Source organism: Halichoeres trimaculatus, unplaced genomic scaffold, assembly GCF_033239565.1.
Source record: "Halichoeres trimaculatus isolate MK-OKI-2021-1 unplaced genomic scaffold, fHalTri1.1 fHalTri1_scaffold_22, whole genome shotgun sequence".
NCBI classification, from domain to species: domain Eukaryota; kingdom Metazoa; phylum Chordata; class Actinopteri; order Labriformes; family Labridae; genus Halichoeres; species Halichoeres trimaculatus.
Window position 1 is genome coordinate 6,225,871 of NW_027437200.1, and position 23,481 is coordinate 6,249,351.

General features: G+C 40.5%; 3 protein-coding genes across 4 annotated transcripts in view; 2 read left to right on the top strand and 1 right to left on the bottom strand.

Annotated features, from left to right (window-relative positions):
- Nucleotides 1-6,589, top strand: part of nlgn2a (neuroligin 2a) — a 322,483-nt gene extending 315,894 nt beyond the window's left edge. For both annotated transcript variants that reach the window (XM_074699274.1, XM_074699275.1), the window contains 3 exons: nucleotides 445-598; nucleotides 1,325-1,691; nucleotides 1,838-6,589. In XM_074699274.1, coding sequence (XP_074555375.1) covers nucleotides 445-598; nucleotides 1,325-1,691; nucleotides 1,838-2,672 — 1,356 coding nt within the window. In that variant the 3' untranslated portion in view covers nucleotides 2,673-6,589. The remainder of the gene's footprint in view (nucleotides 1-444; nucleotides 599-1,324; nucleotides 1,692-1,837) is intronic.
- A 3,011-nt stretch (nucleotides 6,590-9,600) lies between these two features.
- LOC141784485 (uncharacterized) lies at nucleotides 9,601-19,318 on the bottom strand. Its single transcript, XM_074662321.1, has 5 exons — nucleotides 19,258-19,318; nucleotides 10,877-11,215; nucleotides 10,674-10,796; nucleotides 10,546-10,583; nucleotides 9,601-10,442 (listed from the first exon to the last, which is right to left on the bottom strand). The coding sequence occupies exons 1-5, from the start codon at nucleotides 19,316-19,318 to the stop codon at nucleotides 10,317-10,319; spliced, it is 687 nt and encodes a 228-aa protein (XP_074518422.1). The 3' UTR covers nucleotides 9,601-10,316.
- A 649-nt stretch (nucleotides 19,319-19,967) lies between these two features.
- Nucleotides 19,968-21,204, top strand: LOC141784486 (uncharacterized). The gene is made up of 5 exons (XM_074662322.1): nucleotides 19,968-20,021; nucleotides 20,123-20,461; nucleotides 20,683-20,793; nucleotides 20,931-20,965; nucleotides 21,082-21,204. The coding sequence occupies exons 1-5, from the start codon at nucleotides 19,976-19,978 to the stop codon at nucleotides 21,202-21,204; spliced, it is 654 nt and encodes a 217-aa protein (XP_074518423.1). The 5' UTR covers nucleotides 19,968-19,975.
- Nucleotides 21,205-23,481: the final 2,277 nt, after the last annotated feature.

Genomic DNA, 23,481 nt, shown 5'->3' on the forward strand with positions numbered 1-23,481 from the left:
ACTTATCTGCTAATATTGGAGCCACATTAACATACAGCAACGTAAAAATGATATAAACACATTATGTCATCATATCACATACAGTAATGGTCCTATGTCACTGATCTAGTATTCTGCCTTTTATTACATTAATATAGGTAAATTAAAAGATAAGCCCTGCTGGTAAATGTTTATTTTGGATCATAAAATATAAATATGAACATCACAAAGTTGACTTCAGATATTTATTTATTCTTTCTACACGTATACAAAAAAAAACAATGAGACAGTTATTTAAATATAAGAGGATGTGTTTGTGTTTCAGATCGCTTTGTATGACTTATATAAAACACATGCGCAAAAAATATTTTTAACATAATTTCAACGGTATACAGAAACCAGAAATCTGCACTTCTCTAACAAAATTCCCCCACTTGAATTGTTATTCCACCATTTGTCCACTAGGGGGAGTTCCTGAACTATGACATCCTAATAGGAGTGAACCAAGGAGAGGGGCTGAAGTTTGTGGATGACAGTGAGGACAACGATGGCATCTCAGCTGCAGCGTTCGACTACACCATCTCAAACTTTGTGGACAACCTGTATGGATACCCCGAGGGTGAGAAATATCAACTTAATGCTCCTTTCAGGCTCTAAAATCTTTAGTATTAGGCTCTCAACCATCAGGGAGGTGACCTTCTGTGCAATAATTTCTTTTAAATTACTCATAAGATTAAAGTCTCCTAGGTTGATGTGTACATGGCCGAAAATTATTGACTGAAAAACAAAATATATTTGATCTTAGGTTAACACAAACAGTCACATATTACACATGATAAAACATGACTTAGCAAGTTATAGCCCCTGTATGAAATGTAATTTTTCAAACAGCTGTGACAAACACAAGGACAGAAGGAAAACCTGAGACAAGCAATGAGTTTCGATTACACATACGTACATACTTATGAGGCTGCCTATCATTGAGATTATCTTTCCCTGTGGTAGGTCTGTGCCTTTGGCCTTTCAGGCTCTGCGGGCACTAATGCAGTTTCCCATCATCCCCCAGGCAGCTAGCTTCCAATCACAGTGCTGTTGTTCCAAACAGCTCAGCCTGCAAACCTCTCACAGCAGGCAAAAGTCAAAATACAGAGGCATTTGAATAATGCAGTCACGCTTCCTCTCAAGTGCACGTCATTCACTCTGCTTGCTGCGTCGTTTATTGTCTCTTTTGCTCTTTGCTGGGTCCACGTTTCTCTCTCAACTGTGCCTCACATGCTCAAAGTAACATCTCTGTTGTTAAATTCCTCTTAACTCATCTTGATTCTGTCCCCATTCTCGTCTTAAGGTAAAGACATCCTGAGAGAGACCATTAAGTTCATGTACACGGACTGGGCAGACAGGGACAACGGGGACATGCGAAGGAAGACCCTCCTAGCTCTGTTTACAGACCACCAGTGGGTGGCACCAGCAGTGGCCACCGCCAAACTTCATGCAGAGTTTCAGTCCCCAGTTTACTTTTACACCTTCTACCATCACTGCCAGACTGAGACGCGCCCTGAGTGGGCTGATGCCGCACATGGTGATGAGATACCGTATGTGTTTGGCGTGCCCATGATCGGTGCCACAGACCTGTTTCCATGCAACTTCTCCAAGAACGATGTGATGCTGAGCGCTGTGGTCATGACTTACTGGACCAACTTCGCTAAGACCGGGTAAGCCTGACTCAAACCTCAAATTATTTGACTTATCATAGAACACAGTGGTGTATTTCATTTTTTGGTGTTGTCTGAAATAGTTTTGTCTCTGATTCATTTTGACCGTGGACGATGAAAAAGATGCCTCTGCTGTCCTCCTTTAGGGATCCCAACCTGCCAGTCCCTCAGGACACCAAGTTCATTCACACGAAGCCCAACCGCTTTGAAGAAGTCATCTGGACCAAGTTCAACTCCAAGGACAAGCAGTACCTCCACATCGGCTTAAAACCACGAGTTAGAGACAACTACCGGGCCAACAAGGTTGCTTTCTGGCTGGAGCTGGTTCCACACCTCCACAGTATACACGATGATCTCTTTCCTACCACTACCCGCTCTCCATCAGGGCCTGGCCCAGGAACTCACAGACCCTGGCCCAGAACGCCTGGACCTCGCACCACCCGTCACCCGTACCCCACCTTCCCTTCTGATCCAGAGCCAGAGGGCTCAGAGCGCCCGCCTCAGAACCTCTTCCCCGGAGACACCCGGGACTACTCCACCGAGCTGAGTGTCACGATCGCTGTGGGGGCCTCGCTCCTCTTCCTCAACATCCTGGCCTTCGCTGCCCTCTACTACAAGCGTGACAAGCGGCACGAGATGCGCCGCCACCGGCTGTCACCCCAGCGGGGCGGCCCTGCCAATGACCTAGCTCACAGCCAGGAGGAGGAGATCATGTCCCTGCAGATGAAGCACTCAGAGCATGACGCTCACCATGACATGGAGCCACTCCGGCCCCACGACATCCTCCGGCCCGCCTGCCCGCCTGACTACACCCTTGCGCTGCGTCGGGCTCCAGATGATGTGCCGCTGATGACACCCAACACCATCACCATGATCCCGAGCACCATCACCAGCATGCAGCCTCTTCATGCCTTCAACACATTCCCGTCCACCGGCCACAACAACACCCTGCCCCATCCCCACTCCACAACCAGGGTATAGTAGGGACTGGCCCAACACCGCGCCACCTGAGGACCAGGAAGACTGGCTCTGATCTGGAAGGGAGGCCTCTGGATGTTGGCCTTTATTCTGTTCTCTTACTCTCTTGATTCTCCAAAAAGAAACTCCACGTCCTTCATCGTGTGCTGTCAAACTTTGCAGCCCCACTGGTGGCATGTGGAGAAGTGAACTGAACTGCACGACGGCAGATGATCAGTTAGGGGGGTGATATAGATCTTTCAAAGGTACTATTTCTAAAGGTCTGCTCTGTCCAGACCCAAGCTCCCCTGACATTTGACGAAATGGGACAAATACTTTTTGCCACTAGCTGTTTTCCCTTTTTTTTTACTTTGCCGTCTTCTTTACTTTTTTTTCTTCTCTCCCTTGTGTGTTATGTGCATATATTGTTCTCTTTTCTACATCTGTGTCTTATCTTAGCTTTGTTGCTCTCATTCATGTGGTTCTCTCCCTTTGCTCTGAGGATGAATAAACTATCGAGCTGCAGAAGGGAGCGCAGGGCACATAGAGTTACAGCTATGAAAACACTGATATCTGATACTTTCTTTCTACCAGCATTCTTGGTGCCAAGTATGTACGACTGTGTTCGCTTTTTCATCAAGGGAGAAAAACAACAAAGTCTTGAGTATTCCTCGTAACTCTCAATGAACAGATGCTGTGTGTTCTCATGACAAAGTGCCAAACTGGCCCTCGATTGTGTTTATTTTTATTCTTTCATCTTCTGTACGTTTGTTTTTATTTCATGCATTTGTTCAGTTGTTGTTTTTGTGGAAAGATTTTTTGTTGAAAATATAGATATAGAGAAATGATATTATATATAGTTATATATAAATGTGTACAAAGACGAAAGTATATAAATGGATTTTTGCAGTGGGAACTATGCATGAATTATTTTTAAAGGTGATGATGGAGGAAAGGACAATGTATCTGTTAATGCACGTTTCCCAAATCTAATCAAGTCATATCAGTCTAGTCTGGATGTTTTGGTTTTTTTGTTTTATGTCTCACAGAACAAGAACATCACAGCAAATCTTGTAATAACTGAACAAATCTTCGTCTTAACGCCCATTCATTTGAAAGTAAGGTCATCATCGACACAAATCTCAAAAGAAGCTGGGGTCAAAACACAAACTGTGAGCACACTCTCCATTCATTCTTGCGAAGACATCTTTCTCCCAACATCCAAACTGAAGGCCGTCACACTCCTAGAGTAGCTACTTTTCTCTCTTTAGGGAGATGATGTTTTTTTTTAGGTTAGAGGCACCAAATCTGTTGATGTAGCCTGTGTTTTCAGAATTATTTTTGTACTTCAGTGAGGATGAGGAACAAAGCAGGGACAGGCAGCCTCTGCTCTTCGACGCACACCTTTCCCCTCCTGTCTGCACCCCTATTTCCAGCACATGCATATTCTGTTTGATGTGTGTGTGCGTGCATGTGTGTGCTGCTTCACATCAGCAAAGGTGGGCTCCGAATTAAAGAGCCAAGATATAGAGAGGCAGACAGGCACAATCACATTCATGGTCAAAGGTCATTCCTGCCTTCTCCGACTTACTTTGTGCTGAAAGCCGACATCCCTGTTCTACACCCTTAAAAACTCCAGACCATCTGCCTTGACTGTGTCAGCCACCTTCCACACAGTTTCCAATCTCAGTTAAGCTCAGCTGTTATCCTCATATTCAGCAGTCAGTCCACTGAGCTGGTGGTTTTTTTGTGAGCTCATCAGTTGTAAATTAAACTCTAAGCACACTGAGGGTAACCTGTAAGCCTCAACAGCCTGCAGCACAGAGCTGCAAGATGAACATGGAGGCTTCGATCTCCTAAACAGGGTAAAACCAACACAGTCCACAACTGCTCGTTCTGATTCAGTTCATCTCTTCGAAAGAGAGCAGGCTTACAGCGCGGCAGTTCCCTCCTCTGAAGGATCTTAAAATCATGGGTAAGACTGAATACACATGTTAACTGAACTGATGTGCTGTCGTTTGAGCCCACATGAACACAGTAACTGACATCCAGTATGGGAGAAGTTAGTCACCGGTGCTGTCTTTGCTTGTGCTCTAGCTTTAGCCTGTTTGTTTGTTTGTTTTCTATTTTATTACTGCCTAACTGGGAGGTGGGGGAGGGCTGGAAGGGGACACACACACCTGACTGCTCCTGTCAGAGATTTTTGTAAGCCCACTGGAAGGGAAATGTGCACAATGTAAAACATAAAGACTGACTGGGGTGTGTTGCAGCTGGAAGAAAAAGGAGAAGGAGGGCAGCGCAAAGAGGAAAGAGGCTCGCTGAGACAGACTCTTGGAGGAGATTGGGAAAAGACTCGTAGCCTTAAATGAAAATCAGGACACTCAAAGGCATGGCAACCTTACCACCCTCACTGCTCTTCAGAAGGATACCTTGCTAATGTGTTCAGAGGATCTGATCAGTCCATGTGGACCCTTTTGTACTCACCCCTATGGACAAAGAGGTGATGAAGGACTGCAAACAAACCTCACAGTAACATAACTATCATAACAGCACGGGAGGTAAGAACAGAAAAAAGGTATCCAGAATGGTCTGGTCTTTCCCCTTGTCTATTTTATAAGCAAACACTGGAGGGCGCCATTGCAACTGACTCACTGCCCTACTTTGAGGGAGCTGGATACTCGGAGAAAAATACCAAACTGGGTGGCTGGACAGAGACGGACACACACCATCCAGAAGAGGATCAAAACTGTACATTTTTAAGTGTAAGAATCAAACAGACAAAATATTTGTAAATATTAAGTTTCTTGTTTGTTTATCTTTGCTTTTCTTTTTTTTCAGAGTGAATGAATGAAATACTTTTGTGACAACATAAGACAACAGGTGCGGCTAAAGATATGGGCATTAGCTCCCACTTTTAAAAATCATTTGGAGAGTGAAAACTGATACACATGAGATCATTATAACCATTATTCTTCTCTCACGTCGCCTAATTACACGTGGGCATTCTGTAGCATGGTTATTTCTAACTTGAAAGTCACTGTAAGAGATTCTCACTCCCCAGGATTTACTAATCTGATATCACACAAAATATTCTGATTGGTCTGCTTTTCATACTGCATCATCTGTGCTGCCTCAACATGGACACAGAGTGATGATGAACATATTTGAGAAAAAAAACAAACTAAGTGTTGTGGTTAAAGTTGGATTCCTGAGCCGTGATGTTTCATAAAAGTGCAGACTTGTAAAAGTTTGTTCCCCTCACACGTAGCAGTGTTTACATGTAGCCACCTGATCACATGTGACACAGACTCGAGGGCTGTGATACCATTAGATGCCTCAACTCCTCACAGAGTGGTGAGATCACACTGGTGGTCTGATTCTCTCCCTCCATACACTGTGTTGCTTCGTGGCCGTGGTGGTTGTGTTGACCTTACAGTGAAGTGATGTAGCAGTGAACACTTTTTGCGTGTGATGAACAGGGGATCAGATACACTCAGCGTTGGCTCAGCTCCAAAGGGTCCAGGTTGTGCAGGTTGACTCAGATGCAGCTGATTTTTTTAAACTTGACGTACCCAAGTTAAATAAGAAAATCCACATCACTGGATGTATTTAAAGTCCCTATGTGAAGTCAGTGGTGCATACAGGCACATGGCTAACACCCCACAGTAGCAAACAAACCCCTTTACTTACCATGACCTCCAGCTCAGTGTCCATTGAAAAGCTGCACCTGTTGTCTTGTTTTTACATTCTTTGTTGATCTCAGAAACCCAAGACTTGAGATGAAGAAAATGTTAAATAATGGAATTTTAAAAAAGATGATTATTAAAAAAAGTATAGTAAAACTATATAAATAAATGAGGTGATGATATTTCTGTTTACTTTAGAAGTTATTATACACTGTATGCTGTGATTCTGATCTGGGAAACATTAAAGACATTCATAGCCAGTCTGCTGACTCTGTCTCTTTATTTCAGCAAGAAAAATGTCAAGAGTTTGTCCGTGACAAAAATATGAAGTGAATTAAACTGAAATTTCTCAGCAATTGTTCATGATAAAATGACATTTAAAAAGTCAAACAACAAATCAAGACTTGATTATTTATTATAATAGTAATATTGATTATAATAATATTTTATTGAAACAAATATTCTGCAATGTAGTTTTTAAGTAATCTTGAAAAAGTCTTCCTTCAAGATATTGAAGTGTAATCCACACTTTAAAATGAGATTATCAGCACCAATATGAGTTATGTTGAAATGCTCTTCTTAGCTTCCCAATCGGGTCAAACAGGACCAGATGCTTTGAAGTAAGAAGAGAAATCTGTGTTTTCGTCTACTGCAAATGATTTCTTTGATTAATTTTGTAGTGGTGGTGGACACAGGAGTCTAACTGTCAGACAGAAAAAGGACAGAAGAGCAGAATAAAGATAAACAGGAGAGAGATAGAGCACGAGCTAAAGGCTAACACAGGGGCTAAACTATTAGTGCTAACATTCATTTCAACCCACAGTCAGCAGTTATTCTGCAGTGGTCTGTTCAAACTTGAGAGTCTGTCAATAAAATGAACAGTGAAGTTACGTTAGCTCTGATTGGTAGATGACTAGCAGGACATAACCAGCATTCACTAAGGTTACACATTAAGACATGTCTTAGAGCACCGGGGTGCCAGCTGTGGTAAATATAAACGGCTACTAAACGACTTATAAATTAACAGTGTTTACTTGTTGTCACTCTAGTCTACAGATACATCAGAGAGAGAGTTAGCATGTCGCTAACTTACAGCTGGCTACAGTGTTTGTTTGATGTTCCGTTTCAAACCGTATCACTACCTAACTGTTGATAAATACCTTACCTCGGCACGTTGTATCCAGTAAAAAGTTGTCTCAAACAAAGAAAGTTTGTGTGTGTGTGATCTACAATTGATTCCCTAACAAATACCAACCTCGCTAAAAGTAATTTGTGACTGTGTGTGGCCAGAAGGTGGCGAGGAAGTCCAATTGTAACAGATCCATCGTTGCTAGGCGCTACCCAAGTAGCTGTCTGTTGCAGCAGCTCTCTAGTCTTTGTCCATTTCTTATAATTTTTTTCGTCTCTTTTTCGTCATCTTTGTATTTGGAGTGGATCATTACTTTGTATGGTTCATTGTCGGTCACGGACACCAAACTTTTTGTGGCTTCGGCAATATTTTTTACTACTTTTCTCCTGTGTTTGTCTGGAGATCCTACATGTAACCATGGCTGCATTGTTTACATGTGAAATTAGCTGTTAGCAGCTTGTAGCATGTCAATGCTAACTAGTGTAGGGCTTGATGATTTCCCTCGAGCTGAGGAGGAGGAGGTGAGGACGACGTTCTGGTTCTCGGATGTGAGCTGGGAGGTGACGACGTGGACCTGTCCTTCCATCCATCGTTGTTGGGAATGTGGGATCTAGCCTCGGGGGATGGACGAGCTAGCTGTGCTAACCCAGCGGGATCGTGCTGTTCACGGGCGTGGCTGACGGAGCTGACATCGGACGTCGGCGCAATATTGGAGGAGCTTCGCCTGCTGTGAGCAGACAGGATCCAGGAGACAGAGACTGAACAGACTGCTGGGGAGGCTCAGTCCTGGACCCTGTGGAGGTGGAGACTGGCTGAACTGGAGAGTGGTGGACGAGTGGTGGACGGGATGTCGTCATCTAATTTCTTATGGACATTTTTGCACTTTCTATACTCTTTCTTACTTTTGTTTTCTTAAATGCTGCGGTGACTCCTGAATTTCCCCTCGGGGATAAATAAAGTATTTTCTATTCTATTCTCTTCTATTCTATTCTATTCTATCCTTATAGCATCTTTAAGGAAGACTTAGGGAGGTAACACAGCTACCTACTGGTAATGTGAAAAAACACCACACTTCAAAGTAGTTTTTGCAATTCACCAACAACTTACATATTGATGCTGAATGTTGTGAGGTTGATATAAGGTGTGTGTATATATATACATATATATATATATATATATATATATATATATATATATATATATATATATATATATATATATATATATATATAGAGAGAGAGAGAGAGAGAGAGAGAGAGAGAGAGAGAGAGAGAGAGAGAGAGAGAGAGAGTGAGAGAGTGAGAGAGAGAGAGAGAGAAATCTGGTTGAGTACCCTACATGGGGTGGGACATGTTGTTCATCAGAGATGACATCTCTTAAACCGTTTCCAAGTTTCCTTCATGTACAGAGTCCAAAAAGTATTAACAGCCTTTTACTTGTTCCATTTTTTTTTTTTTACAGCCTTATTCCTAAATGGAACCAATTGATTTTTTTTCTTAGAATTCTGCACACAACACCCCATAATGACGATGTTTTGTAACATTTGTTTTCATTTATTGAAAAAAAAAAAAATCACATTTACATAAGTATGCACAGCCTACCACCATTGTACCACCCGAGGAGAACACTTAGTGACTATCCTGAGGCTGCTGTAAGCCAAGTTCCAGTTTGTGGTGCATTCATCCTTTGTATTTACTGTGTAGGTCAGAAATGATCTTTTTGAACCAGGTTTTTGTGAACAGATGTTTCAGGTCTGCCAGAGTTTGTTTAAAACTTTCATATAACCCTCTGATTACATGAATACAAGAATATGTTTGAAAGTACCTTAACTTAAGCTGCAAAAGTCATAGAAAGACATTTTTTAATTTATTATTGTTGAATAAAAAAGCATTCTATGAATTAAAGAGTGTTACATTTTGAGAACTCGGTTATACGTCAGAATCACATCAGGGTTAAGGAAGTTATGGTCTTGTCTCACCCTGATGTGACTCTGCTTGTCTTGACAAGCTTGGTTTGTCAGTTTGCTGTGACAGTAGAAAACCTCTCAGGGACACGTCGTAGGACAGAACTCACTCTCGTGCTGCAAATATTCTGATTACTTACAAGGAAATTTGTAAAAATCTTCCTGAAAATAAAATTGTGCTTTTTCCAGTTTCTTGAAACTAGAATAATATCTCATAAAAGTAACTTTTCTCTTTATCCATTGGCAGTTTATTTTTGGACTTGTTTCAAGCAACTCAAACTTTGTTTTTAAAAAACTTGAAACGACATTTTTTGAACCTGTCAGGTGAATGTGGCTCATATCAAACTTAAAGAGACATATATATTGAAAATAAGACAAAAACACTTGATAGGGCTTCCTTTTTTTGCAGTGTGCTGCTTTGCCCTTAATGGAAAAGCACAGCCGTCTGCAGGTGTTCTTCTGTTAATAACTAACTGCAACTGTTCTCGCCCCCTGCGTCTATATAGACCTTTAGGCGACCATTCAGTGTGAGAAGTGTCCAGCATTCCACAGTCAACGTTTAGACTGTTTTGAGAGCACCAGCTGAGATATCAACTAACACTCTCTTTTTTTAATACGATCAGTGTGAACACACTTATGAACTCAGAACTAGGTGATTTCAGACACAAGAGCAGACTTTTGAGACACCTATGCTAAGTGATTCCGACCTTTGACCTCTATGGATATTTTTTTGATTGTGATCAGTCTCATCAGTGTCTTGGCTACCATCAAATGTTATATTTTCTAACCCTTAGAATAAGATTTGAAAAAAAAAAAAACACGCACACGACATTGGTGAGTGGAAACAACATTGATTTCCAAATGAACATGAATCACAGATCTTTGAAAATCTATCTGGTGGCAGCATACAGGACATTCAGATTCAGCTCCTCAGCCTCTGCTGGAGGCCGTTTTCTGCTTTTTGTTCTTGGACGAAAACTCAGAGCTGCGTAGTTTAAGTCATCAGAAGCATCAGCCTGTAAAAGTGACACAACATACCAACATGAATGAGCAGAAATTGTCAAACCCCCATAAAAGGCTCTGATCGATCAATCTAAGTTTAAGCTTCAACTTTCTTACTTTGATTCTTTGAGGTTTCTGTTCCTCTGTTTTTTGAGCTGAGAAGACAGTAACAACAGTAAGTCAGTTATATTTTTAAACCTTTGAGTTTTAAATTGGTATGTTTCTGAACTTGTAATAAAACAAACCTGCACTGAGTTTTCTGATAACAAGAAGCAGGGCAAAGACCACTATGGAGAGGAAGACGATCACAGCACCCAGGATCACATCCATCAGGCTGTTTGTTCTAAGAGGCACTTCAGCTACAATTACTAAAAGACAAATTTCCCTTAATTTTTGTTTTAGTTTGTAATAAGTTGAGAATAAAGAAAGAGCTATCATTTCATCTTACCTCCAACTTTTAAATATGTTCCACTGACGATTACACTGTGGTTATTATCTAAGTTAAATCCACAGAAATATAATCCAGAGTCCCATAACTCCACATGTTTGATGTTGAGAAAGAGGTGAGTGATGTTGGACATCATATCAAACGTGCCGTTTTGGTAGAAAGTAGCATTGTCTTCAGACATGGACATGGAGGAGATTCGGCTGATGTTGGAGGTGCTGTTCACTCTGAACCAGAACATGTGAGAGCGGACTTTGGAGAAGTTGGAGCACAGCAGAGTGACTTCGTCCCCAAGCTGAGCCTCCTTAGTGTGAAACTCTGACACTGTGACAGAAATCCAACCTAAACCAGAAAATATCAAATGATCACAGAGGAACCAACAGGAACCAAACAATCGGGAACCAAACAATCAGGAACCTGAGTTCTGAGCTGAAAGAAAGCTTGTGACGATCATATTTGTTTACTTACTGAAGGAAAAGAGTAAAGCTGGTATCAAGGTCAATCTGCTCATCATGTTTCCCCTTTGACTGCACCACAGAAATATCTATAACTGGAGAGTGGCACAGTGAAGGTAAGCTTGATGTGGAGAGGCGGAGCGTTCTTATATTAACTTATTACATAGGTGAACTCTAGGAAGACCTGAAGGAGTATACCATCAACACACACAAAAAAACACCACATCTTTAAGGAGTTTATGGGTAATTTTGAAAACCATGTAATATACATGCTTGATGTTGAATTCTGTTACCAGATGCTTTGTGAAACAGTCTGCACTTGACACCTTGCAACAGGCGTCTTTTCACACAGCAGACTTGAGGTGAGTTATGCGGGTGTGAAGTCTGAGGTGTGACCTGAAATATACAGAGCCTTGACATTAAATAACCCCTGAATGACATCTTTTTTAGCATTTTCACACCCTCTGACATTGAACATGCAGCTGCTTTCTTTCAATATGTTTAACAGTCTGATGTGGAGAAGCTGATGGTTGTTTCTGTGTAACAGAAGACACCCAGCTGCTTCTATCGCTTCATTTCAGACCTTGTTCTCACAGATGCTGGGGCTTGAAGCTCCTCGTGCTGTTTGGCACCTCTGACCACACTGTACTGTCTTTTCCTGTGCTCCTCATTCAGTCATCTACTGCTGCAGACGGAGGTGTTGCTAACTGTGCTTCATGTTTCTGCATAAACCAAGGCCTTCAAACAAAAGCTGCAAATGAAACAGGGGGAGGAAAACCACAAACTGGATTATTCAAAATACATTAATAGAAATGTTGTGCTGCATACAGACAGTCAGATAATAGACATGTAGGACATTTTAATCTTCTTGTACAGTGATCATGATGAGGACTGACTGACTGACTTCAAACCTACTACACACTGGCTGTTTGTGCTCCACGTGGCACAGACCATTTGTCTGTGTGTCACAGCATGGACTGTTTGTGCTCTTCATGGCATGGACCAGCTATCTGTGCTCCTTGTGGCATTGATCAGCTATATATACTCTACCTGGTGTGGGCTAGCTACCTTTGTCAAAAATAGTTTAAAAAATAATAATTTCACACTTCAGTTACGAATTTGCCAAAGTAGCATGATAGTCTGGTCAAACATTTAATTTCATAATATACTAATCATTAGGCATAAACTACAAAAGTCAGTAGGTACAAGACCTTGTGCCCTGGAGCACAGACCACCAGTCAGTGCCGTGGAGCACAGACAACCTGTGCCCCCTGAAGAACAATGTTTCAACGTACATTGAAATAGTGTCTCATATCTACAGCCTTCCCTTCTCACTCACGGTTACTGAAGTTATAAAATTTGAACTGATTTTGTTGTCACGGCATTTGTAACCATGAGTGAGGAGGGAACTCTGTGGATATGAGACTCAGCTGAGCATCTACTTTTTACAGTGCAGAACAAGAAAATTCAGTCATCTCAAATAAGGATCTAAATTGCATTAACATAGAAAAAAAATGTAAAAATAACCAGCTTATCCAGTTGATCTAGTTGTATTTACTTGTTATATTTAAGCCAGCGTAACTCCATATTTTGGAGGCGACAAGTTTCCTTTTTTTTTTTTAATAAGGTTAAACTGATTATGTTTTGCACTGATATGCAACATTTTTAATGTGATTAATATTTTAATTTGTAAAAAAATAAGCATCAGGTTTATTTGATTAAAGACATTCAGTTGAATGATTTTCCACAATAATTATAACTACTTAAGAAGTTGAGTTAAGTTAATTTAAATTTTCATATTTCATTACTTAGTTTTGTTTTTTTAAGGTAACCGGTTTACAAGCATTATTCATGTAAACTCAACTTATCTGGGTTCACAGTGTAGAAAAAAAGAGACAAGTTAATAAACCTAGTCCTTCTTGACCTGATCGAAAAGCTAAGAAGTAGCATTTTGAAATAACCTGTAACCTGTAATATTAGTGCTGATAATCCCAATTTAAAGTGTGGATTACAATCAGGCATATGTGTATAAAAGGAAGACTTTTGCAAGATCACTTAGAGGCTCCTCACAGCCCCTAAAGTCCACCTATGTAGTGAGTTAACATAAGAACACTCCGCCTCTTCACATCAAGCTCACCTTCACTGTGCCACTCTCCAGTTATAGATATTTCAGTGGTGCAGTCAAAGGGGAAACATGATGAGCAGATTGACCTTGATACCAGCTTTACTCTTTTCCTTCAGTAAGTAAACAAATATGATTGTCATAAGCTTTCTTTTAGCCAAGAACTCAGGTTCCTGACTGTTTGTTTCCTGACTGTTTGGTTCCTGATTGTTTGGTTCCTGTTGGTTCCTCTGTGATCATTTGATGTTTTCTGGTTTAGGTTGGATTTCTGTCACAGTGACAGAGTTTCACACTAAGGAGGCTCAGCTTGGGGACGAAGTCACTCTACTGTGCTCCAACTTCTCCAAAGTCCGCTCTCACATGTTTTGGTTCAGAGTGAACAGCACCTCCAACATCAGCCGAATCTCCTCCATGTCCATGTCTGAAGACAATGCTACTTTCTACCAAAACGGCACATTTGATATGACGTCCAACATCACTCACCTCTTTCTCAACATCAAACATGTGGAGCTATGGGACTCTGGACTGTATTTCTGTGGATATAACTCAGATAACCACAGTGTAATCGTCAGTGGAACTTATTTAAAAGTTGGAGGTAAGATGAAATGATAGCTCTTTCTTTATTCTCAACTTATTCCAAACTAAAACAAATACTTTAATGGAAATTTATCTTTCAGTAATTCTAGCTGAAGTGTGTGTTGGAACAAACAGCCTGATGAATGTGATCCTGGGTGCTGTGATCGTCTTCCTCTCAACAGTCATCTTTGCTCTGCCTCTTATTATCAGAAAACTCAGTGCAGGTTTGTTTTATTACAAGTTCATAAACACACTTATTTAAAACTCAAAAGTTTTAACATGTAACTGAAAAACTGTTGTTTCTGTCCTCTTATTCATAAAACAGAGGAACCGAATCTTCAAAGAAGCCAAGTAAGAAAGTTAAATCTTAAACTAACATTTACTGAAGCCTCTTTTTTTGAGTGTTTGAGGACAGATTCCGGCTCATTTATGTTCGTATGTTGTGTCACTCTTACAGACTGATGCCTGTGATGACATTAACTGCGCAGTGCTGAGTTTTCATCCACGAACAAACAGCAGAAAAAGGCCTTCAGCAGAGACCGAGCATCTGGTGACAACTGTCCTGTATGCCGCTAGATAGATTTCACAAACCTGTTTGATTAAAACTGTGAAGATAAAGGTTTTCTACATCAGTCATAATGTATCTGAATTTAACAAAATCCAAAGTACATGTCTGCAAATATATGCCAAGAGAAAATATATGAATGTATATTAAAATGCACAACAGTAAAAGCAAAGTAATATCCATATTGTACAGTTGTTTTGCAGTGATGTAATTGTGAGTATATAAAGCTGTGTTTCCATCGAGCTCCTCTGTAATCATTAGGCTGATTTTCTTGTTTACTTTTTATTCTGAATATCATAAATTGGGAAAGAAACCAAAATAAACAACCATACAACATTTTTTGTGGTTTCTGTCAAGGCACCAAGTGTATGTATCTGACCCCAAAAAGCTGAGCTAGATAAACTGCAACCCACTCAACAGAAGAGGAAGGATAGAGAGATCGTCCTGATTCATATCTCTATGAGCTTAATTGATGCTGATTGTTCTGGAGATGTTTGTTTCGTTTTGAATCAGTGGAATCAGGGAACGCTGTGGATATGAGACCCTGCTGCACATTAAGATTCCACACGAGCGGGGTATGTCTGTGCTCCATGGCATAAGCTGCCTGGCTGCTTGGCTGCCTGTGCTCCACGGCAATGAGGGCTCCAATTTACCTACTCTCTCAGTAATGGTATTTTAAATAGAACTGAAGATAATACCCAGTTTATTATTTCTAGTCATAATTTTAGTCAATCAACACATCTCATTTATTAACATATGAAACATTTAAAACACCTAAAGTTACACAGTCCATGCCATGTGGAGCACAGAAAGCCTGTGCTCTTGGCAGGTTAACATCTTAATGTACAGCTGGGTCTAATATCCACTGCATACCCTCCTTTGAAATGAGTCAATTCAATAGGCTGTTAAGTAAACTTTACAAGTACACATAAATTAAACTCAACTTAAGACTATTAGTTATATTTTCTAACCTTTTTAGTGCAATTGGTGTCCTAGATTCTTTTAAGTAAGCTCAACTTGTCACATTTTTACAGTGCAAGAAAGTATAAAAACACCTTGCCAGATTTTACTTTGAGGTTTTGCAAATTATTGAGTTGAAACAACTGAAAACCTTAAGTTGGACTGATGCAAAATGTTGATTTTAGAACAATCACATTTTTAAGTTCATTTGACTTTATTCATTTTGTTGATTGATCTTATTCACTTCATTTCAAATAACTTAATTTATTTAGGTGTGACCAATTAAAGTAATAATTTAAGTTGGTCCAACTGTTTTCTTTTTTCAGTGTATATACAAGTAACATTGCCTGGTTTGAACCATGCCCTAAACAAAAGACAGAAGCCAGCAGACGGCAGACTTAAGACTAAGTATTGACTTGCATAAACATAGAAAGGGTAACAAAAGTATTAAACAAAAGTGATTCATTTTGAACCAGCCAGCGTGTTCAGACCTGAAAAGAAATTGGTTCAAAACCTGAAAAGTTGGTTCCAGCTCCTGATCCGTGACATCATGGGCAAATATCTACAGTCAGCCACAACCACATCTCCAATGTACAGGCCTACACACACACACACACACACACACACACACACACACACACACACACACACACACACACACACACACACACACACACACACACACACACTTTTTACAAACCAGATTCCGTCTGTGTAATTTTCTCCTATACCTCCTTAGCATCTTTGCCTGCTTGATAGTTGGCTGAAAAAACCTTTAGTAAAAAAAAAAAACTCTTTTAGAATATCGAGGTAATCTACCATTTTGCCAGAGGTAATCTACCATTTTGCCAGTGTGTTGTTTGCATCAACCTGACTAACATGGAACAATGACCCCCCACTTTTATTCTGCTTGAACTGGTATGAACATGGCAGTTGGCTTAAAAGCCCCTTTCTGAAAGCTCTCTGACACATGCTAACATCTCTGCTGACAGATAAGGGAAATGTAAAACACTAAATAAAAATGGAGTTCTACGGAGGGCTACACAGAAAAAGCAACTGCTGTCCAAAAAAAAAAAGGATTGCTGCATGTTTGAAGTTTGCTAAAGAGCACCTGAATGTTCCACAGCACTACTGGCAAAATATTCTGTGGACAGATGAAACCAAAGCAGGAACATACAACAATGTGTGGAGAAAAAAACTTAAAACGTCAGCTTGAGTTGGGTTAAAAACAGTGGTGGTATCTGTGGAGTTTGTGACACAAAAAGTTTGCTGAGGTTTCAAGAATGCGAGAAAGGGAGCACAACATTGGCTATGTTTCTGTGGTTTGTTGAGTAGATTAATGGTGTGGGAAATGTGCAGAAAGCAACTGCTATGGTAACTATGAAGCCCATAAGAGCAAGCAATATGCCCACAATGCAAAGGGAATAATTTCACAGGTTTTTCATAGTGTGTATCCTGCTACATGGATTCATAATTGGTAATAGCCATGCTTTTGTCGCTTGTAATTTAGTCAGCCAAGTTATCTACAACAAGCTTGTTTGGTTTTAACTTGTTTGTTTGACTCTTTTCATATTCTTAACCACAGGAAGGCCTTCTCTGCAACTGCATGCTATTTCCTCCAGTGCCTGACTCTCAGGCTTGCAACAGGCCAGCACGCTGTGCATGTTTACCACAAAATGACCACAGCAAGCTACAGACTGACAGAGTCTCAGTTCAACTGTAAGTGTTGCTAAATGGAGAACCTAACATGAAGCTTCAGCAGCCACAGTCACATTTTGAATCTTGAATTTTGAATTTTGAAAGGTCCCACAGGTGACAGAGCATGTCAGAGCACAAATCAAGCATGAGGTCAAAGGAACTGTCTGAAGACCTCCAAGACAGGAGTGTCTCCAGGCATAAATCTGCAGAAATATTTCTGCTGGTTTGAAGGTTCCAATGAGCCCAGAAGCCTCCCTCCACCATCCATGAATGGTAGAAGTTCAGAATCACCAGGACACTGTCTGTCCAAATTAAGCCATCAGGGAAGAAGGGCCTTAGACTGGGAAGAGACCATGATCCTGGTGGTCATTGTCAAAGCTCCACGCATCCTATGTGAAGAGAGGAAAACCTTCAAAAAGGACAACCACCTCTACAGCAATCCACCAATCAGGCCTGTATGGTGGAGAGGTCAGACTGAAGCCACTCCTTAGTAAAGAATCATGGCAGCTCACCTTGAGTTTTCCAAAAGGCCCTGAAGGACTCTCAGAGCGCCTTCACACTGGTCATCCAAACCGTGCCGTGCTTGAGCACAGTTGCCCCCCCCCCTCGGAGCGTTGTCCCCCAGCTGTAGAGTACGGCCAGTGGTCACACTACTCCTATATGAACCAGACTTTAGCCGGTATCACACACATGCATGGCCTGCCTACGTCATTGTGAAGCGTCTGTTCACATAAAGCACAATCTCACCAGAGTCAGCACAATGAGACAAAGAGAGCACTGCTACAACTTAAAAGACTTTTGACTTATGGTTAGTCATTTTGGCCCGACACAGCCCTCTAATACCCTGCTTCGTTTGAAATGATTGTCGAGAGATGCCCTCACGGCAATCATACATCATGGATCACATGCGCTGTCCGCGTGCTTGTGCTCATGCTAGTGCTCGTGCATGAAGTAAACCACACTGAAGCCCACCTCTCTGAAGCGTGCCAAAGCACAGAAGTGAATCTTGCACAAGCACGGAACGTTTGCAGACACATTGGCCATTCCAAACGTGCTTTAGGGCTGAAGCGTGCTTAAGCTCGGCACGGTTTGCCAACGTCACCGCGTCTTCAGACCATGAGAAAGAAAGTCTCTGCTCTGATGAGACAAAGATTGAACTCTTTGAGGTGAATACCAGGCATCATGTTTGGAGTAAACCAGGCACCATTCATCACCTGGACCATACCATCCCTACAGTGAAGCATGGTGGTGTCAGCATCATGCTGTGGGGATGTTTTTCAGCAGCAGGAACTGGGAGACCAGTCAGGATTGAGGGAAAGATGAATTCAGCAATGTACAGAAACATCCTGGATGAAAACCTGCTCCAGAGTGCATCTGACCTCAGACTGGGGCGACGGTTCATCTTTTAGCAGGACAACGACCCTATAAGACTACAGCCAAGATATCAAAGGAGTGGCTTCGGGGCGACTTTGTGACGGTCCTCAAGTGGTCCAGCCAGAGCCCAGAGTGTGACAAAGTGGATGAGCCCTTTGAGTTACCACTTGTCACTGAGATAACATCCAAAAAAGTACTCTTATCAGTTATTTGTTTGCTGTAATTTACTTTTGCTTTTGTAACATTTGCTGCACTCACTTACCCAGGTTTGTTTGTGTTCAGAGTACAAAGTAAGTTAAAGCACACACTCAGTCTTAACTTGTATTCATTTATTTAAATATTAGGTTCACATTATTTTCCTTGTCCGAACTTAGCTTTGTTTGTTCTGTTTAGTTGCCATGTGGTGCCCACCAGTTTAGAGGGAGTCAGCCCTTCCTGGGCTGTACCGGGGATTTCCTGCTTTATGGAGTTGTGTTTTCTTTATTGTATTGTTTTAGGGGAACATTTTTTTTTCCCCATTTAAAAGTCATTTAGTTCTGAGAAAGCTAAGGCTAATTATTAAGCTGGTTTTCATTGTTTTGGGTGCAAGAGCTCTCAGCTGCTCACCTGTGGCCAATTGGGGTAATCAGGAGACCATAAAGGTAGCAGAGGTGTGCTTTGTGGGGGAAGTGGAGGCTGTGCTGCCGCTTACACATGCCTAGTTTTGATTTGATTATGAGTTAATTTGCATTATTTTTTATTGCAATTATGGTAGTTTTGAGTTTACATGTCCTTTTTGTACTGTAAATCTGCAGTGTTGCCTTCCTGCCATCTTCTGTATCACTCGAGCCAGACTACACTACACACTTGAATCCCATTGAACATCTTTTTCCATACCTATCACAACAGTACCAACTCTGCTAGTTTTTAGACCTTGATCGTCGTGAGGTAGGCGTCTGATATCATGACAGCTCTAACCTTAACACTGAATGCATTACATCATCAGCAGATTATTTTAATCTGTTCAAGTCAAACAGATTTATATTCAATTTCCCCTTTCTTCACAGTTTTATAAATCACTTTATGTTCCGGCATAGAAGCAGGAAGCAAAATATTCTTCAGTAATGATGGATTTAAGAGACTTAAACCAGGCTTTTGATATAACATGGAAGGACTGAGTTCAAAATATCATTTCAGGTATTCTAACTTCATCTCAGCTAATACTTTTCTGCTCATAAACTTTCGGTTGCTCTGCCTCTATTGGTCATTATAAGGGCAAAGGCTAACACCACATACTGTATAACAGCCCACCTCTTCTAACGTCCCATCTGTGGCTCTGCTGCAGAGTTGTTACAGTGTCACAACTGTGCACAATGAGGAACCTTATCTTGATAACAGCTTCACTTCTCTTCAACCTTGGTAAGTATTTTCTCCACACACCTGACCTTTACACACAAAACAAAAATCACTCAGGGTAAAAGTCTGAATTGTTGTCAAAGGAAGTAAAATGTTTGTTTCAGGCTGGGTCTCTGTCTCCAAGTATCAGACTGTGGAGCTCTGGTCTGGTGAGGATGCCAAACTGCTGTGCACCAACTTTTCCACTTCTCCCACTCTGATCTACTGGTTCAAGTTGGTCAACAGGAGCCATCCACTCTGTATCTCCCACATTCTTCAGCCTCTTGAACCTGCCAGATTCTGCAGTGGATTTCTACATGGAAAATTTGAAATGACCTCAAACATGTCTACTATCTTTCTCGACATCAAAGAAGTGGATTTATCTTACTCTGGATTGTACTTCTGTGGATTTTATTTGAGCGGGAATCCAGTGGTTGTCAGTACAACGTTTGTAGATGTGCAAGGTAAGTTGACCTTAAAGGTTCCTCTTTTTTTATTGTTGTTGTTGGTGGTTTTTTTGTTTGTTTTTCTTTTTATTTATCTATTTATTTTATGGGTGATTTTGTAATAGGGTGGTTCAACTTAAGGTCACATTTTAAGGAAATTTGTGGAATATGAATCGGATTATGGATCACAAAGTAATAATCAGGCAAATAAACTTTATGCATATAAATCTTTCCTGTAGAAGCGTGGATTGAAAGGAAAAACCCGATGAGTGTGATCCTGGTTGGTGTGGTTGTTGTCCTCGTAATAATCATCATTTTTCTGGCTGTTCGAGTAAAGACGCTTCATAAGGGTAGCTGCTTTCATTTTGGCTTTATGTTCATATCTTTCTTTTTTCCTGTTTTTCATATTAAACTGTGTTGATATCGAAACCAAAGGCCTCCAATTTTCCCCATAAGGCTAACCACACATATTGATCATCTCTTGTAGCTCATGTTGAAGAACAGGGCCCAATCCAAGACGAGGTGAAGATTTGCATTTTTTAAAATTGTGTATCTATAAATTCACTTTAATATATGTGATACAGTTTGTAATATAGTCTGTTATTTGAAATAGGACTGAATTATACTTACATTTACAGAACCCAGGCTCAGATGACCCGAACTACGCAACTGTGACCTTTCATCCAAAAACAAGGGGAAACCATGAGCCTGCCTCAGAAAGGGAAGTGGAGACATTTGCTATTTATTCAGCCACCAGATGAAGAAAAATGAGAGCTGATGCATTATGATTGATATATGTGTAAATCAGTTTGAGAGCAGCTCTATGTCAAACTATCACTTATCAAACCATCACATGGTTAAATTGTCAAAAAATAAAAAAGTGGAAACGCTTGTTAAATGACCAGTTTTCAAAGTTCTAGTTTCTTTTCCTCTTCTGTAGTTTTCCTGTCACTTCCTCCTCACAACAGTAAAATATATCCACTCTAAGTTTCTATTTCTCTGTATACAGTGGCCTATAGTCACATCCTTTTTCACTGTAAAGCTACAGGTACACAGCTGTACCCATCCACAGAACCATCTGAATAAAAATAAATCTACACAATGCACTATTGTTATTTTTTTGTTTTCTCAGACTGCATGTGATTTATGTGCCATATTTACCCAGATTACACCTGGGATTGTTTCTTTGATTGATCAAACAGCTCCTGCACCGCCAGGCAACTCAAGGTCTCTCCTGTGACCCTTTCATGTTGCATTTTGAGTCTCTTTCCACTGTAAACTCTGGTTCATAACTAGCCCCCTTCTGTGTGTATCTATGATGTGCTTCAAAATTCTGTTTCAGAAACAGACAGGTCACAAAGACAATGTTTAATTGTAATCCAGTCTATAGGTCAGACCAGCAACACCTGTAAATGATAAACTGACTATCAAATAACTCCTATGACTTAAAGGGAATGCAATCCCTTTAAAGCATGTTTAATGTTAACTGGTTCTGTTTGCTTGTATTTGCAGCAACTTTCTATTGCCAGCTCAGAGTATCAGTTAATCTCTGTAGCTGTTTAGATTTTCATACAATGACAGTTTGATTGTTTTCAGCAACAGAGCTGCTTCAAGTTGTCAAAAGTCACAGGTGAAAAAATGTCTAGCACGACCTGGGTGTGAACAGGCTAGAAGTCAGCAGATGAGAAAACAAAACTGTGGTTTGAACAACTGTGAGGCCTGATTCAGATCAAGGCTCTGTGAGTTAAACACTACATAGAGTGTTTCCTCTACCCTTAGAGGTCAAATGGACAACAGTATACTATATGGGGTGTAGAGTTAGTAGTTTGACATTAATTAACATTATTCTGAAATGGTTACCAGTTGCTTCAACTGCCTCCCACAGAGAGGTGAACTACTTTCCAAGGAGAACCTTCGTATCAACCTTGGCTCATTTTATACCTAGTAATGTGACTAACCTGATGCACATTTATCTACCTAGCTGAGAGATGTCCCTCCATTTTTAGTTTGTTTGTTTAGTTTAAGTTTTTTTTTTGTGGAGCATTGCCCAACTTTGTCAATGTTTTGTTGTCTATTCAACCTTTTAAACATGTGTTGCTGGCATCAATTTTAAAACAAGCATTGAATTTACTCAAGCAACAAAACGTTACGCTGTTTGGCAGTTTTACTTACATATAGGCTTAGAATGATTTGAAATTCATGAAATTCTGCTTTTATAACGTTTTACACAAGCGGCAACGTCCAGTCTAAGAATATGAGACAATGTGGAAGTGCTAAAATCTGCTGTTTCTCGAGTGTCCGATTGAGGCTGGCTCCAAAAGTACCGGAAGTCACATACACACCAAGCCAAAAACAGACGCTTTGAAAGCAGAAATTAACCTTTTACAGCCTGGTTCAAAAAACGTCTCCTGTCTGAGTCGCTAATTTTACTATTGGCACACACTGTAGGGGGGGTGAATTTTTTTCTAACTCTGCAGTTCAGAGGATATTAAGATTGCAAACTCACCCAATCGGAGGCTGGATGTCAGGTGCATTTGCAAATCTCTTGCAGACTTGCAAAATCACTCTTTTAGGTGTGAAAACCACAACCTAACTACCGCAGATGACTGAAAGTTCTTGTGTAAATAAAAAATCAGTTCATGATTTAGGGTTAAAAGACTAACAAATTTATTTAGAAAGCAGAACTTTTAAAACCTGAAACATTTATTTTTCTTTTTATTTCTTAAGGCACGGTAGTTTGAAACCTCACTGATGTACAGTGTCTATAACACTGACTTCTTCATCCATGATTCTACTGAGATACACTTTCTATAGGACCAGTTAAAAGGAGACTCCTTTTTAAAACTGTCAACATGCTCCCTCTGCTGGCCTGTACCTGTATCTGTAAAAGAACACTTGAAGACAATTGTTGATATACATTTTTTTTTTTTTTTTTACTAATGTACTATTTTGAGCATTTTGTGCATATTTTTGGTTTTTGGTTGATAAATAGAGGCTGTGTACGAAATTGGCCCAACGATTCCTGAAGGACACCAAAA

Excerpts from the sequence above, each read along its gene's own strand:
- LOC141784486 (XM_074662322.1), top strand. The coding sequence starts at position 19,976 with ATGAGGAACCTTATCTTGATAACAGCTTCACTTCTCTTCAACCTTG. Across the intron at positions 20,462-20,682 it reads AACGTTTGTAGATGTGCAAG|AAGCGTGGATTGAAAGGAAA; the intron begins GTAAGTTGACCT and ends TCTTTCCTGTAG. Across the intron at positions 20,794-20,930 it reads AGTAAAGACGCTTCATAAGG|CTCATGTTGAAGAACAGGGC; the intron begins GTAGCTGCTTTC and ends CATCTCTTGTAG.
- LOC141784485 (XM_074662321.1), bottom strand. The coding sequence starts at position 19,318 with ATGTGTAAGCGGCAGCACAGCCTCCACTTCCCCCACAAAGCACACCTC. Across the intron at positions 11,216-19,257 it reads ACACCTCTGCTACCTTTATG|GTTGGATTTCTGTCACAGTG; the intron begins GTCTCCTGATTA and ends TTTCTGGTTTAG. Across the intron at positions 10,584-10,673 it reads TATCAGAAAACTCAGTGCAG|CTCAAAAAACAGAGGAACAG; the intron begins GTTTGTTTTATT and ends CTGTCTTCTCAG.